The sequence below is a fragment of the Taudactylus pleione genome, unplaced genomic scaffold (assembly GCF_031769625.1).
Source record: "Taudactylus pleione unplaced genomic scaffold, aTauple2 ptg000447l, whole genome shotgun sequence".
NCBI lineage: Eukaryota > Metazoa > Chordata > Amphibia > Anura > Myobatrachidae > Taudactylus > Taudactylus pleione.
This window is the reverse complement of record NW_028284849.1, coordinates 4,638,086-4,651,880: the sequence shown is the minus strand read 5'-3', so window position 1 is coordinate 4,651,880 and position 13,795 is coordinate 4,638,086. Positions and strand designations below refer to the sequence as shown.

Here is a 13,795-nt window from a genome sequence, read left to right as displayed (position 1 = left end):
TGAAGAAAAAACTTTATTATCCAAAACAAAAAACACAACCAAGGATGGACGCAGTGTCGGACTGGGTCATGAAGGGCCCACCGGGGAAATGCAGTGGTAGGGGCCCATGCTTAATGGGCGCTTGGCTAACCCAATAGGCAAATCTTGTTGTACTGTAGTTTCTATAGAAAGGAACCAAGCCCTATGTTAATCAGTGGTACCAGGTAACTGACCATCTAATAGCGTAACAATGTATGATTTGAGGTCTGGAACCTGACACCTAAAGTAGGGGGGTGGGGCCCCCAGGCAGTGAGGCCCACCGGGGATTTCCCCTGTACCCCTGTGGGACAGTCCAACCCTGGACGGACGGAAAAGTGAGTGATACATTGCAGAATGGGTCAGTGCCACTGACCGACCGTTCATACATTTATTTGCACATCGGTGCTCCATCTTGAAGATAGGAGCGCCGATAATGATGGAGCGCAGAACGCCCCTGCCATTATGCACAAGTGAACACATTACTACACGGGGGAGGAACGGTAACTGCAGCACATAGCGTGCGCAGTTACCAGCTATTCCTCTAACGCACATTCATACATCTTCCCCTCTATGCGTTAGCTCCCGTTAATTTACCAGGCGAGAAATAGGGGCTCTAACCGAATAGCCCCGGGCTACTACCCTTTTTCACACACGGTAAATTATCAGGGCTAATCGAATTTGCCGGCAAGGGAGCCGTCACCCCACATTCAGCAATGCGCTGCCGCGAACAGAGGGGCCCATTATCTGCAATGTGGTGGGGCCAATTGGTTCTCCCCCAGGAACCAGAGCCCAAAATGTCTAATGGTGCCGGTCCTGCATACAGCTGACTCCCTGGAAGTGACCCCAATGAAAGACTCCAGTTGGCCTTTTTTAACCACTATTTGAATAAGCAAGCTGATAACAGAGAATAATAACAGCTCAGCCGACCTTGCAAACGTAAATAGTTTTTTTTAATTATCTCATGTTCTTATTTTTAATATATGTGTGTGAATTACATTAGTAGCCCTTGTACGCATATGATAAAATGTATTTTAACTTGAGTGGCCTATTAAAACTAATAGAGGAAGTGGTTTATATTTCTCTGTTGCTGAGATTACAGTCGCCGTGGCCTGAGCAGGTAACAGGTAGGGATACGCCCATTTCTCCATCCATTGTTACACCGAGCAGTGATTTGTACGCTCTGCGGCACTGCATAACCTTGGTTACACGCCAGACAAATCACCAGACAACACGTCAATGACAACGAACTTACATGTGTCATTCTTAGGAGTTATAAACTGGGGTGTGGTATATTTTGTCGACAATAACGCCATCATGAGAATGTCGACTTATGTTATTTTGGGTGTGTGGTCAGCAATAAATCAGCAGCAGTACCCCCCACACCCCCCTCCCCCCTCCACCCACCCCTCCCGCAGGCAAACACTCGGACTTCTAAACCAAACATGTCATTTAGTTATTGGTCCTTTCACAGACATATATGTCAATGTTTCAAGAATGTATTTAATGGCAGAGCTGCGGTCATGTGGGGAAGCATTATGTCAGTGGACTCTAGACTTCCTGTCTTTATGTGTCATGGAAGAGGCCCTACTTAGCAACAGAAAATATAGATTACAGCATACTTGCCAGCCCTCCCTGATTGCTGCTATTTCAGGGAGTCTCTATGACAATCTCCCTGACTCCCTGAAGAGGATAACAATCTCCCTGATTGCACCTTGTCCCCATTATGAAGTAGTTATAAAAAAAAAAAAAAACATAGATATATAATTACATTCCAATAGGATCATTAGTATAATTTCCTTGCATTGGGTATAAGGCACAGAGGGCCTGATTCAGACCCGCTCGCGAGCGCTGAGCGCTCGCAAGCAGGTCGATGGTGGCCCAGTGCGCATGCGCACGACCCGGATAGCGACGGGCAAACAGTCGCTCCGGGTCTCGTACCAAAGGGGGCATGTTGTTGATGTTGAGTGACAGCACGCCCCCTTTGGTGTGCGTGCCGGGGGCGTGGCTACCCAGACAAAGGCGTTCCCATGGGAACGCCTACCGTCTGGGGCCAGTCCCACTGACATCACTTGTGATGTCAGTGGGAGAGATTTCGGCACTGTTTGAGCCGAAAGCACTCCTGGGCTTGCGGTAACGAGACCCTACCACAAGGGTCTCGTCGCAAGCCCGACGGTCGCGATGGTCTTGACCATCGCGACCATCTTCCTGGTCGCTCGCTATAGCTGTGGGTGGTCACCCACAGCTATACGAGCGGCCAGGAGGCCGCTCTAAAAATCAAGAAGGATGGCCCTGATTCACAGCGAGCGCTCTGTCATAGCGTCCGGCTCTGAATCAGGCCCAGTGATCCCTATGGCTACATGTATTTTCTGTAATGTATCAGTGTGTTTTCATCAACACGTAGATCTTACTAACTGCTTTGGGGCTCATTTACATTTGGATTTAAATCAATTTTATGGCACGCCTCTCAGACGTAGCAGTACACGCCCAGCACATGTATGACACGCCTCTCAGATGTAGCAGTACACGTCCATCACATGTATGACACGCCTCTCAGATGTAGCAGTACAGCCCACTTTACCACCGCGCTCGTAGGTGTTGATTTTACAATCTCCCTGAAATGCTTTTTCAAAAGTAGGCTAGTATGTATTACAGTCAGCTCTGAGGACCAGACACATAAAATATCACATCCTATGCTATATCCTGGTGTTACAACATTTACACATATATTTGTGAAAATTACAAGATACTACTTTATAGTGGTGGAAAAAAAATCAGTTGATAATTAGTGACTCATTCCATCTATGTGGTGCCAAGTGATTAATGCCGGAGACCTTTACATTACTGCGCTCCACCAATGGGATATTTTCACTAAGCAGCTCCTGATTTTTATTTAGTTAAAAGGAAAATCTCAATAAAATAATTCCCAGCCATTTACTTACCTTAAATATAGAGGCGTCCACTGCCTGGTTGTAATCCTGCTTCCCGGCATGTTTCCATGGGATACGAAAGAGGCTTTTCTCGTCATTTTCCCACACAAGCCCGGGGTACAGCGAGCTATCGATTTGCTCAATCAGCCATTGCCGCAGGCGCCTGCCCCCGTTACGGTCACACATCTTACAGAGGAAGACAAGACTCTCACTAATTATGGGTTACATGTAGCATGGGATTCTCATTTATCATTATTAATAATCATGATGTTATTTATATAGCACTTTTCTCCCAGATTTACTCAAAGTGATTTACATTTAAAAAAAAACAAAAACCACACAAGATAGAATATAAATTAAATTAGTATCTACAGAAAAGAGAGCTAAGCATTTGGGTTGTAATTTATTTTATAAAAACTAAAAGGGGCACTAATGAAACGCGTGAGCAAACAGGTCAGTCATGAGTCTGCTTTCAAGGATTCTAGTGTGGAGGCTTCTCGTACTGCGCAGCGCAAGGGAGTAATGATAAATGGTGCTCCAGCCAATCAGCTCCCAACTGTCATTTTGCAAACAGATGACAGCCAGGAGCTGATTGGCTGGAACATCATTGTCATATGTCAATTTTAAAACTTGTTGCATATATGACAAAACTCGTTGATAAAAGGGTCTCTGAGTTCCAGAGAGTCAGAGCCACAAAGCTGAAAGCGGGACCCCCAGATGAAGTGTGGAGATTGTAGGTACTGCTAATAGCCCCTCATCTGCAGGTGGAAGTAAGTGAGTGGGGGGTGTAAAGACTCAGACGCTGCGCTGGGTACCTTGGACCCTGGCTATGTTGGGCTTTTATTGTCAGTGAGCCAGTCATGAAAAAGATTCGCCATCTTGCAGGCAGCCATGAGGGAAGTAGAGAACGGGTGTTATGTGTATTAATTACTATGATTATTATTCAGTATCATAAAATGAAGTCATACTTATCGCCTCTCCCGGAATGTCCATGAGATTCCCAAAATAGTGGGTGATCTCCGAGACTCAAAATAGAGACAGGAACTTTCTCTAAACCTGGGCCAGAGAGATCGATGGTGGGTGGGAGCAGGGGCGGATCTAGACAGGGAAGGGCCTGCGTGCTGCCCCCATGCAGTCCCCCTTCTCTTGCTGGCGCATGTCCTCAGGAGACTTTGATAACGTGTCAGGATCTACCACGCATGCGTCGATCTCCAATAAAATGGTGCAGGGGCCATTTTCCCTGTGATTTTTTAGTAGCGTGGATCTCCCGGACATCTGCTCCATGTTCCCGGTGATATCCGTGGTGCCGATGGCAGGGTCAGTATTGTGAGTGGGTGCAGAGTGTGTAGTGTGGGCCCCCTGGACCCAGGACCCCATGTGTACCGCACACCTTGCATCCATTATAGCTACGCCCATGGGTGGAACCCTGCAGCTCTCATCATCAGTATCCGGTCATTAGGTCTACAGTGTCTGTGTCGACTATTTGTGTGTCGACCTAATGACCCTCTCGGCCTTCAGACCCTGTTGACCTACTGCCTGTCTAACTTCCATTGTCTATGCAAACATTGTCTACCTTTTTATTGTAGACCTAATGATCCACACCCCTCATCATCATCATCATCTCCCAGAGGAGTGCTCTGAATAGTCGGCGACTATGAAAGAAGTATACAGTGGATCCTATGCTCTGACCACACTTCAGGTCACCTGGGTGTAGTGATGTCTCATGCCAACATGTTGGGGTTCATATATGCCAACTGCCCCTCTGATTGGCCAGTCCCAGTTTTTAAAGATTTGTCCTCAGGAATATCCCTATTTATCAGTACTGCTCAGTCTCTTTAACTGTCTGCGCTGGACGCAGGGCCGCTCTCTGTGCGTGGACTTTGTTATTAGGCAGGTAGTGCAGGAATCACACGTGACTGGGAATATAGTGCAGGGTCTGTGCGGACAGCAGGACCCCTGTCAGGTATAGGGGTACCGGTGGCGTCACCAGATAGCAGAGAGACAGCGTCTTTGTGTCCCCATTGTGGGTCCTCTCGCTGAGGTTTTCCTACACTGGGTGCTATGTAAGATTACTCTGAGGGAAAGTTTATGTGACAGCGTCAGAGTGAAACAAGAGAAGTGTGACAGCAGTGTTCTTATTTTCATTTTCTGTGGTGTGTAACAGGGGAATGTTCGTATAGTCCTCCACCCCAAAAATAAACCACTCCCCATAATAAAAAGAGCAGGGTAGATGGACCTTTGGGTTCTTCTGATCTCTGCACTGTCCCTTTGACACGATGCAGCTACTGCTGCCACCACACAAAGCACTTGTAACACTTCCCAGGCCAGTCTCCAGCAGATTTCCCACTGTGTCTCTTCTATGTATACCATCAGGAAAATCTATGTCTTATACATTGTCCTGGGATATGACACAACCTCGCTGTGGCCTCTGCATTGGATATGACAATCTCCAGGCAGCGGCTCTGTGTCATATCCATGGGCAATGGAAATAGAGAGCTCTGCCAGATGAGAGTATTGCATGCATTACAGCATTGCATGGTAGAAGGAAGGAAGTAGAGATAAAGAGAATTATATTTAGCAAAAGCAAGACAGCATGTGAAAGGCAATAACAATGTGCATTCATGCTGTATAAACACATATATAAAGAATAATATGAATTTAAGCATAAATGGCCCCAGTGCACCCATCGCCTTGCTCTATAGCTTCAGTCATTCTCTGGGCAGCATTAATATTAAGGAGAATGCAACTTATAAAGTGCCTGGGATGTAGTTATGTCACTGAGGCTCCCAGTGAATGGATAGACCTCATTGACATTAATATTAATGCCACCTCGATATGGCTGCGTCCGCTGGGCGCAGATAACCGGTACTCCTGAAGATGGGACCCGTCACCCGATTGCCAAGAAATGTAAGAAAAGGGACTTGAGACATCTATCAAACCAGGAATACGACCTCCTCCCAAACCGCGTGTTAGAATGACATTATGGCACATTTATATTTCTCATTGGAAATAAAATGTACAGTAACTGCAAGAATGTCATTACTACACAGAAACGGAGTACCCACAGAGCCGTCCCATCAGCATTGTAGGCCTTGGGCAAAGCAATACGAAATACACTAGGGTCCCTACCCATCCATTCGGGAATACAAATGTAAACGGTCAATAAAATTAAACCTTTAGATTTATTGGCACTTTTAACAAATTCAATGTTTACTCTTAAAATACATGATGTAAAGCAGGGATTACGGATTCCCCTGTACCCCCGCCCCCCCTCAATCTGACTCTGTGGCTGCAGGTATAGAAATCTCCCTGACCGCTCTTATTGTGTGTAACGCCCAATCAGAGTGGCCGGGGACCATCTTTCTCTGTCTGCCTCTCAGCCAGCTGCCCTATGTACAGAGCCAGCGGACGCACATTACATGTAGATGCCCCCCGGTCCAGCCTGCCCCTGCTTGAAATCTCAGAGAATCGTGGAGCCCTGGGCAGCTGCCCAGTGTGCCTTTAGGTTAAGATGGCCCCGTGTACCCGTACGGCTTTTACTTAGCAATTTCACTTTACTTTATCTTCAGTCCTGAATTGACCACACTGCCCTATTGATGGAGACTGGTGTGTAATGAGCAGTTGAGGCATAGATGTATTTATACAGCGTCAGCATATTCAATAGAGTTTTGCAATATGTGACAAGAACAGCAGGAAAACAAGACTGAATACTAACAGACATACAAAGCGGTAAGAGGGTGCTGCCTGTAAGCTTAATAGCTGAGATATGTAAGAGGGTGCTGCCCGCAAGCTTACACTCTATAGCTGAGATATGTAAGAGGGTGTTGTCCGCAGGCTTACACTCTATAGCTGAGATATGTACGAGGGTGGTGCCTGCAAGCTTAATAGCTGAGATATGTACGAAGGTGCTACCTGCAAGCTTAATAGCTGAGATATGTACGAAGGTGCTGCCCGCAAGCTTAATAGCTGAGATATGTAAGAGGGTGCTGCCTGCAAGCTTAATAGCTGAGATATGTACGAAGGTGCTGCCCGCAAGCTTAATAGCTGAGATATGTACGAGGGTGCTACCTGCAAGCTTAATAGCTGAGATATGTAAGAGGGTTCTGCCCGCAAGCTTACACTCTATAGCTGAGATATGTAAGAGGGTGCTGCCTGCAAACTTAATAGCTGAGATATGTACGAGGGTGCTACCCGCAAGCTTACACTCTATAGCTGAGATATGTAGAAGGGTGCTGCCCGCAAGCTTACGCTATAGCTGAGATATGTAAGAGGGTGCTGCCTGCAAGCTTAACAGCTGAGATATGTACGAGGGTGCTACCTGTAAGCTTAATAGCTGAGATATGTAAGAGGGTGCTGCCCGCAAGCTTACACTCTATAGCTGAGATATGTAAGAGGGTGCTGCCTGCAAGCTTAATAGCTGAGATATGTACGAAGGTGCTGCCCGCAAGCTTAATAGCTGAGATATGTAAGAGGGTGCTGCCTGCAAGCTTAATAGCTGAGATATGTACGAAGGTGCTGCCCGCAAGCTTAATAGCTGAGATATGTACGAGGGTGCTACCTGCAAGCTTAATAGCTGAGATATGTAAGAGGGTTCTGCCTGCAAGCTTACACTCTATAGCTGAGATATGTAAGAGGGTGCTGCCTGCAAACTTAATAGCTGAGATATGTACGAGGGTGCTACCCGCAAGCTTACACTCTATAGCTGAGATATGTAGAAGGGTGCTGCCCGCAAGCTTACGGTATAGCTGAGATATGTAAGAGGGTGCTGCACGCAAGCTTACACTCTATAGCTGAGATATGTAAGAGGGTGCTGCCCGCAAGCTTACTCTATAGCTGAGATATGTAAGAGGATGCTGCCGGCAAGCTTACTGTCTATAGCTGAGATATGTAAGAGGGTGCTGCCCGCAAGCTTACTGTCTATAGCTGAGATATGTAAGAAGGTGCTGCCCGCAGGCTTACTGTCTAAAGCTGAGATATGTAAGAGGATGCTGCCCACAAGCTTACTATCTATAGCTGAGATATATAAGAGGGTGTTGCCCGCAAGCTTACTGTCTAAAGCTGAGATATGTAAGAGGGTGCTGCCCGCAAGCTTACTGTCTATAGCTGAGATATGTAAGAGGGTACTGCCCGCAAGCTTACTGTCTATAGCTGAGTTATGTAAGAGGGTGCTGCCCGCAAGCTTACTGTCTATAGCTGAGATATGTAAGAGGGTACTGCCCGCAAGCTTACTGTCTATAGCTGAGATATGTAAGAGGGTGCTGCCCGCAAGCTTACTGTCTATAGCTGAGGTATGTAAGAGGGTGCTGCCCGCAAACTTACACTCTATAGCTTAGATATGTAAGAGGGTGCTACCCACAAGCTTACACTAAATAGCTGAGATATGTAAGAGGATGCTGCCGGCAAGCTTACTGTCTATAGCTGAGATATCTGTCTTCCTTTCTCATGCAGAGAAAACAATGATAAAACTGTGATGACGATTATTTCCTAATAGACAATGTGATCCGCTGTACTTTGGGCTTCAGATCAGAGGTATACTGTGGCTCTCCAGTAGAACCACAAGTCCCAGCAGGCCCTGTCTTTACACTTTCATGTCACTGGATTAGTACATAATAAACGATTGTTCTGGACCTTTCTATTTTACACATCACATTGTTTCCTAAACATCTAAATACTGATTAATACACATTTGTATCATCACAAAACTATGCTTCAGGCTTAGGCAACTTGTGGCTCACTAAACAGACCTGCTGGGACTTGTAGTTCCACACCAGCTAATGAGCCATCTTGGTTACTGAAGACCCCAAAGGTCATAGACAGATGCAAAATATGCAGAAAATATCTGAAGGATGTAGATAGGATTGTGCAAATATCGCAGCAAAAATCTAAATCAACTTTATGTACATTATAAATGTATATTATAATATCCCCTACCAATAACTACATATATATCTCTTCTGCTGGGCCTCAGTACTCCTCCCCTGATCCAGTCAATCTTTAATAATTGATTTTTCTTTCCCTTTTGCACGGAAATTACATATTTAAGTAAAGTACAATTCGGGATAAAATTCAGAACATTAGACTTGTTCCCATATGGTAGTAATATTATTAGTATTAGTATTACACGCCAGGAATGGGGGAGACAACAGGAGCAGCAGTGACAACAGAAAGGTTCTGCCATAAGCAAAGTACAAACTTTAATGGAACTACTCTTCAGGCTTAGGCAACCTGCTGGGACTTTTAGTTCCACACCAGCTACAGACCCACAGACCACATGCCTTCGACCTAGGTACCCATACCCAATAACAGACTGAACCAACAGCAGCAACTGTCGGGTTGATGGGATCATCTGCATCATTCTATAGTGGTGCCCCACACAGGGAGGGAATCATTATACAGTATGTGTCTCCTGCAGTCTGATACATTGTAACACTACAGTGATAATTGTACAGTGATTAGAGATATGTACAGAGGCACAGTGATATAATGTAACACTACAGTGATAATTGTACAGTGATTAGAGAGAGATATGTACAGAGGCACAGTGATATAATGTAACACTACAGTGATAATTGTACAGTGATTAGAGAGAGATATGTACAGAGGCACAGTGATATAATGTAACACTACAGTGATAATTGTACAGTGATTAGAGAGAGATATGTACAGAGGCACAGTGATATAATGTAACACTACAGTGATAATTGTACAGTGATTAGAGAGAGATATGTACAGAGGCACAGTGATATAATGTAACGCTACAGTGATAATTGTACAGTGATTAGAGAGAGATATGTACAGAGGCACAGTGATATAATGTAACGCTACAGTGATAATTGTACAGTGATTAGAGAGAGATATGTACAGAGGCACAGTGATATAATGTAACACTACAGTGATAATTGTACAGTGATTAGAGAGAGATATGTACAGAGGCACAGTGATATAATGTAACACTACAGTGAGAATTGTACAGTGATTAGAGAGAGATATGTACAGAGGCACAGTGATATAATGTAACACTACAGTGATAATTGTACAGTGATTAGAGAGAGATATGTACAGAGGCACAGTGATATAATGTAACACTACAGTGATAATTGTACAGTGATTAGAGAGAGATATGTACAGAGGCACAGTGATATAATGTAACACTACAGTGATAATTGTACAGTGATTAGAGAGAGATATGTACAGAGGCACAGTGATATAATGTAACACTACAGTGAGAATTGTACAGTGATTAGAGAGAGATATGTACGGAGGCACAGTGATATAATGTAACACTACAGTGATAATTGTACAGTGATAATTGTACAGTGATTAGAGAGAGATATGTACAGAGGCACAGTGATATAATGTAACACTACAGTGATAATTGTACAGTGATTAGAGATATGTACAGAGGCACAGTGATACAATGTAACACTACAGTGAAAATTGTACAGTGATTAGAGATATGTACAGAAGCATACTGATATAATGTAACACTACAGTGATAATTGTACAGTGATTAGAGAGAGATATGTACAGAGGCACAGTGATATAATGTAACACTACAGTGATAATTGTACAGTGATTAGAGAGAGATATGTACAGAGGCACAGTGATATAATGTAACACTACAGTGATAATTGTACAGTGATATAATGTAACACTACAGTAATAATTGTACAGTGATTAGAGAGAGATATGTACAGAGGCACAGTGATATAATGTAACACTACGGTGATAATTGTACAGTGATTAGAGAGAGATGTACAGAGGCACAGTGATATTAATGTAACACTACAGTGATATTTGTACAGTGATTAGAGAGAGATATGTACAGAGGCACAGTGATATAATGTAACACTACAGTGATAATTGTACAGTGATTAGAGAGAGATATGTACAGAGGCACAGTGATATAATGTAATACTACAGTGATAATTGTACAGTGATTAGAGAGAGATATGTACAGAGGAACAGTGATATAATGTAACACTACGGTGATAATTGTACAGTGATTAGAGAGAGATATGTACAGAGGCACAGTGATATAATGTAACGCTACAGTGATAATTGTACAGTGATTAGAGAGAGATATGTACAGAGGCACAGTGATACATTGTAACACTACAGTGATAATTGTACAGTGATTAGAGAGAGATATGTACAGAGGCACAGTGATATAATGTAACACTACAGTGATAATTGTACAGTGATTAGAGATATGTACAGAGGCACAGTGATATAATGTAACACCACAGTGATAATTGTACAGTGATTAGAGAGAGATATGTACAGAAGCACAGTGATATAATGTAACACTACAGTGATAATTGTACAGTGATTAGAGATATGTACAGAGGCACAGTGATATAATGTAACACTACAGTGATAATTGTACAGTGATTAGAGAGAGATGTGTACAGAGGCACAGTGATATAATGTAACACTACAGTGATAATTGTACAGTGATTAGAGAGAGATGTACAGAGGCACAGTGATATAATGTAACACTACAGTGATAATTGTACAGTGATTAGAGAGAGATATGTACAGAGGCACAGTGATATAATGTAACACTACAGTGATAATTGTACAGTGATTAGAGATATGTACAGAGGCACAGTGATATAATGTAACACTACAGTGATAATTGTACAGTGATTAGAGAGAGATGTGTGCAGAGGCACAGTGATATAATGTAACACTACAGTGATAATTGTACAGTGATTAGAGATATGTACAGAGGAACAGTGATATAATGTAACACTACAGTGATAATTGTACAGTGATTAGAGAGAGATATGTACAGAGGCACAGTGATATTAATGTAACACTACAGTGATAATTGTACAGTGATTAGAGAGAGATATGTACAGAAGCACAGTGATATAATGTAACACTACAGTGATAATTGTACAGTGATTAGAGATATGTACAGAGGCACAGTGATATAATGTAACACTACAGTGATAATTGTACAGTGATTAGAGAGAGATATGTACAGAGGCACAGTGATATAATGTAACACTACAGTGATAATTGTACAGTGATTAGAGAGAGATATGTACAGAGGCACAGTGATATTAATGTAATACTACAGTGATAATTGTACAGTGATTAGAGAGAGATATGTACAGAGGCACAGTGATATAATGTAACACTACAGTGATAATTGTACAGTGCTTAGAGAGAGATATGTACAGAGGCACAGTGATATAATGTAACACTACAGTGATAATTGTACAGTGATATAATGTAACACTACAGTGATAATTGTACAGTGCTTAGAGAGAGATGTACAGAGGCACAGTGATATAATGTAACACTACAGTGATAATTGTACAGTGATTAGAGAGAGATATGTACAGAGGCACAGTGATATAATGTAACACTACAGTGATAATTGTACAGTGATTAGAGAGATATGTACAGAGGCACAGTGATATAATGTAACACTACAGTGATAATTGTACAGTGATTAGAGATATGTACAGAGGCACAGTGATATAATGTAACACTACAGTGATAATTGTACAGTGATTAGAGAGAGATGTGTACAGAGGCACAGTGATATAATGTAACACTACAGTGATAATTGTACAGTGATTAGAGAGATATGTACAGAGGCACAGTGATATAATGTAACACTACAGTGATAATTGTACAGTGATTAGAGAGAGATATGTACAGAGGCACAGTGATATTAATGTAACACTACAGTGATAATTGTACAGTGATTAGAGAGAGATATGTACAGAGGCACAGTGATATAATGTAACACTACAGTGATAATTGTACAGTGATTAGAGATATGTACAGAGGCACAATGATATAATGTAACACTACAGTGATAATTGTACAGTGATTAGAGAGAGATGTGTACAGAGGCACAGTGATATAATGTAACACTACAGTGATAATTGTACAGTGATTAGAGAGATATGTACAGAGGCACAGTGATATAATGTAACACTACAGTGATAAATGTACAGTGATTAGAGAGAGATATGTACAGAGGCACAGTGATATAATGTAACGCTACAGTGATAATTGTACAGTGATTAGAGAGATATGTACAGAGGCACAGTGATACATTGTAACACTACAGTGATACATTGTAACAGTTATAGTACAGAGACCCAGTGATAGATATACAGAGGCTTCCAGCCCGTATTGCAGTGTAATGTGCATTATTACCTCTGCCAGTGCTGTCCTCAGTCTTGTATGCTGAATGCAGACCTCTGACACCCTACTACCATGTAATACAGTCAGAGCCCGCCCAACCCCTGACACCCACAGCCAGTAGGGCGGAGTTACCCACAGGTGGGCGGGGCCACAGCTCAGCTTCCTTCTTTTAAGCGCAGGCTTTTCCGAGAAACGCAGATTGATTTGCTCCTATTCCTCCCACAGTTACCCGCAGCCATGGTGCCCCCACAGGGGAGGGAATCATTATATATGTGTCTCTTGCCGGAAAGCCCTAGCTGCCCAATTATAATCTGCTGCCAGTCCTACATCTCCTGTCTGGTGCAGGGGGCAGCATATGGTATCATAGCACAGCATGGGTTACACACATATCATATACAGGACTTTTCACAGCAGCCTATGGTATCACAGGACAGCATGGTTACAGAGCAGCCTATATTATCGCAGCACAGCATTGTTACAGAGCAGCCTATAGTATCACAGCACAGCATTGTTACACAGCAGCCTATAGTATCACAGCACAGCATTGTTACACAGCAGCCTATAGTATCACAGCACAGCATTGTTACACAGCAGCCTATAGTATCACAGCACAGCATTGTTACACAGCAGCCTATGATATCACAGGACAGCATTGTTACACATCAGCCTATGGT

General features: G+C 43.1%; 1 protein-coding gene across 1 annotated transcript in view; it reads right to left on the bottom strand.

Moving 5' to 3' along the window:
• IRF8 (interferon regulatory factor 8) overlaps window positions 1-13,233 on the bottom strand; it is a 34,795-nt gene extending 21,562 nt beyond the window's left edge. The window contains exons 1-2 of the mRNA XM_088447988.1: window positions 13,134-13,233; window positions 2,958-3,131 (exon numbers count right to left, since the gene is read on the bottom strand). Of these exons, the coding sequence (XP_088304114.1) occupies window positions 2,958-3,131 (174 nt within the window). The 5' untranslated portion in view covers window positions 13,134-13,233. The remainder of the gene's footprint in view (window positions 1-2,957; window positions 3,132-13,133) is intronic.
• Window positions 13,234-13,795: the final 562 nt, after the last annotated feature.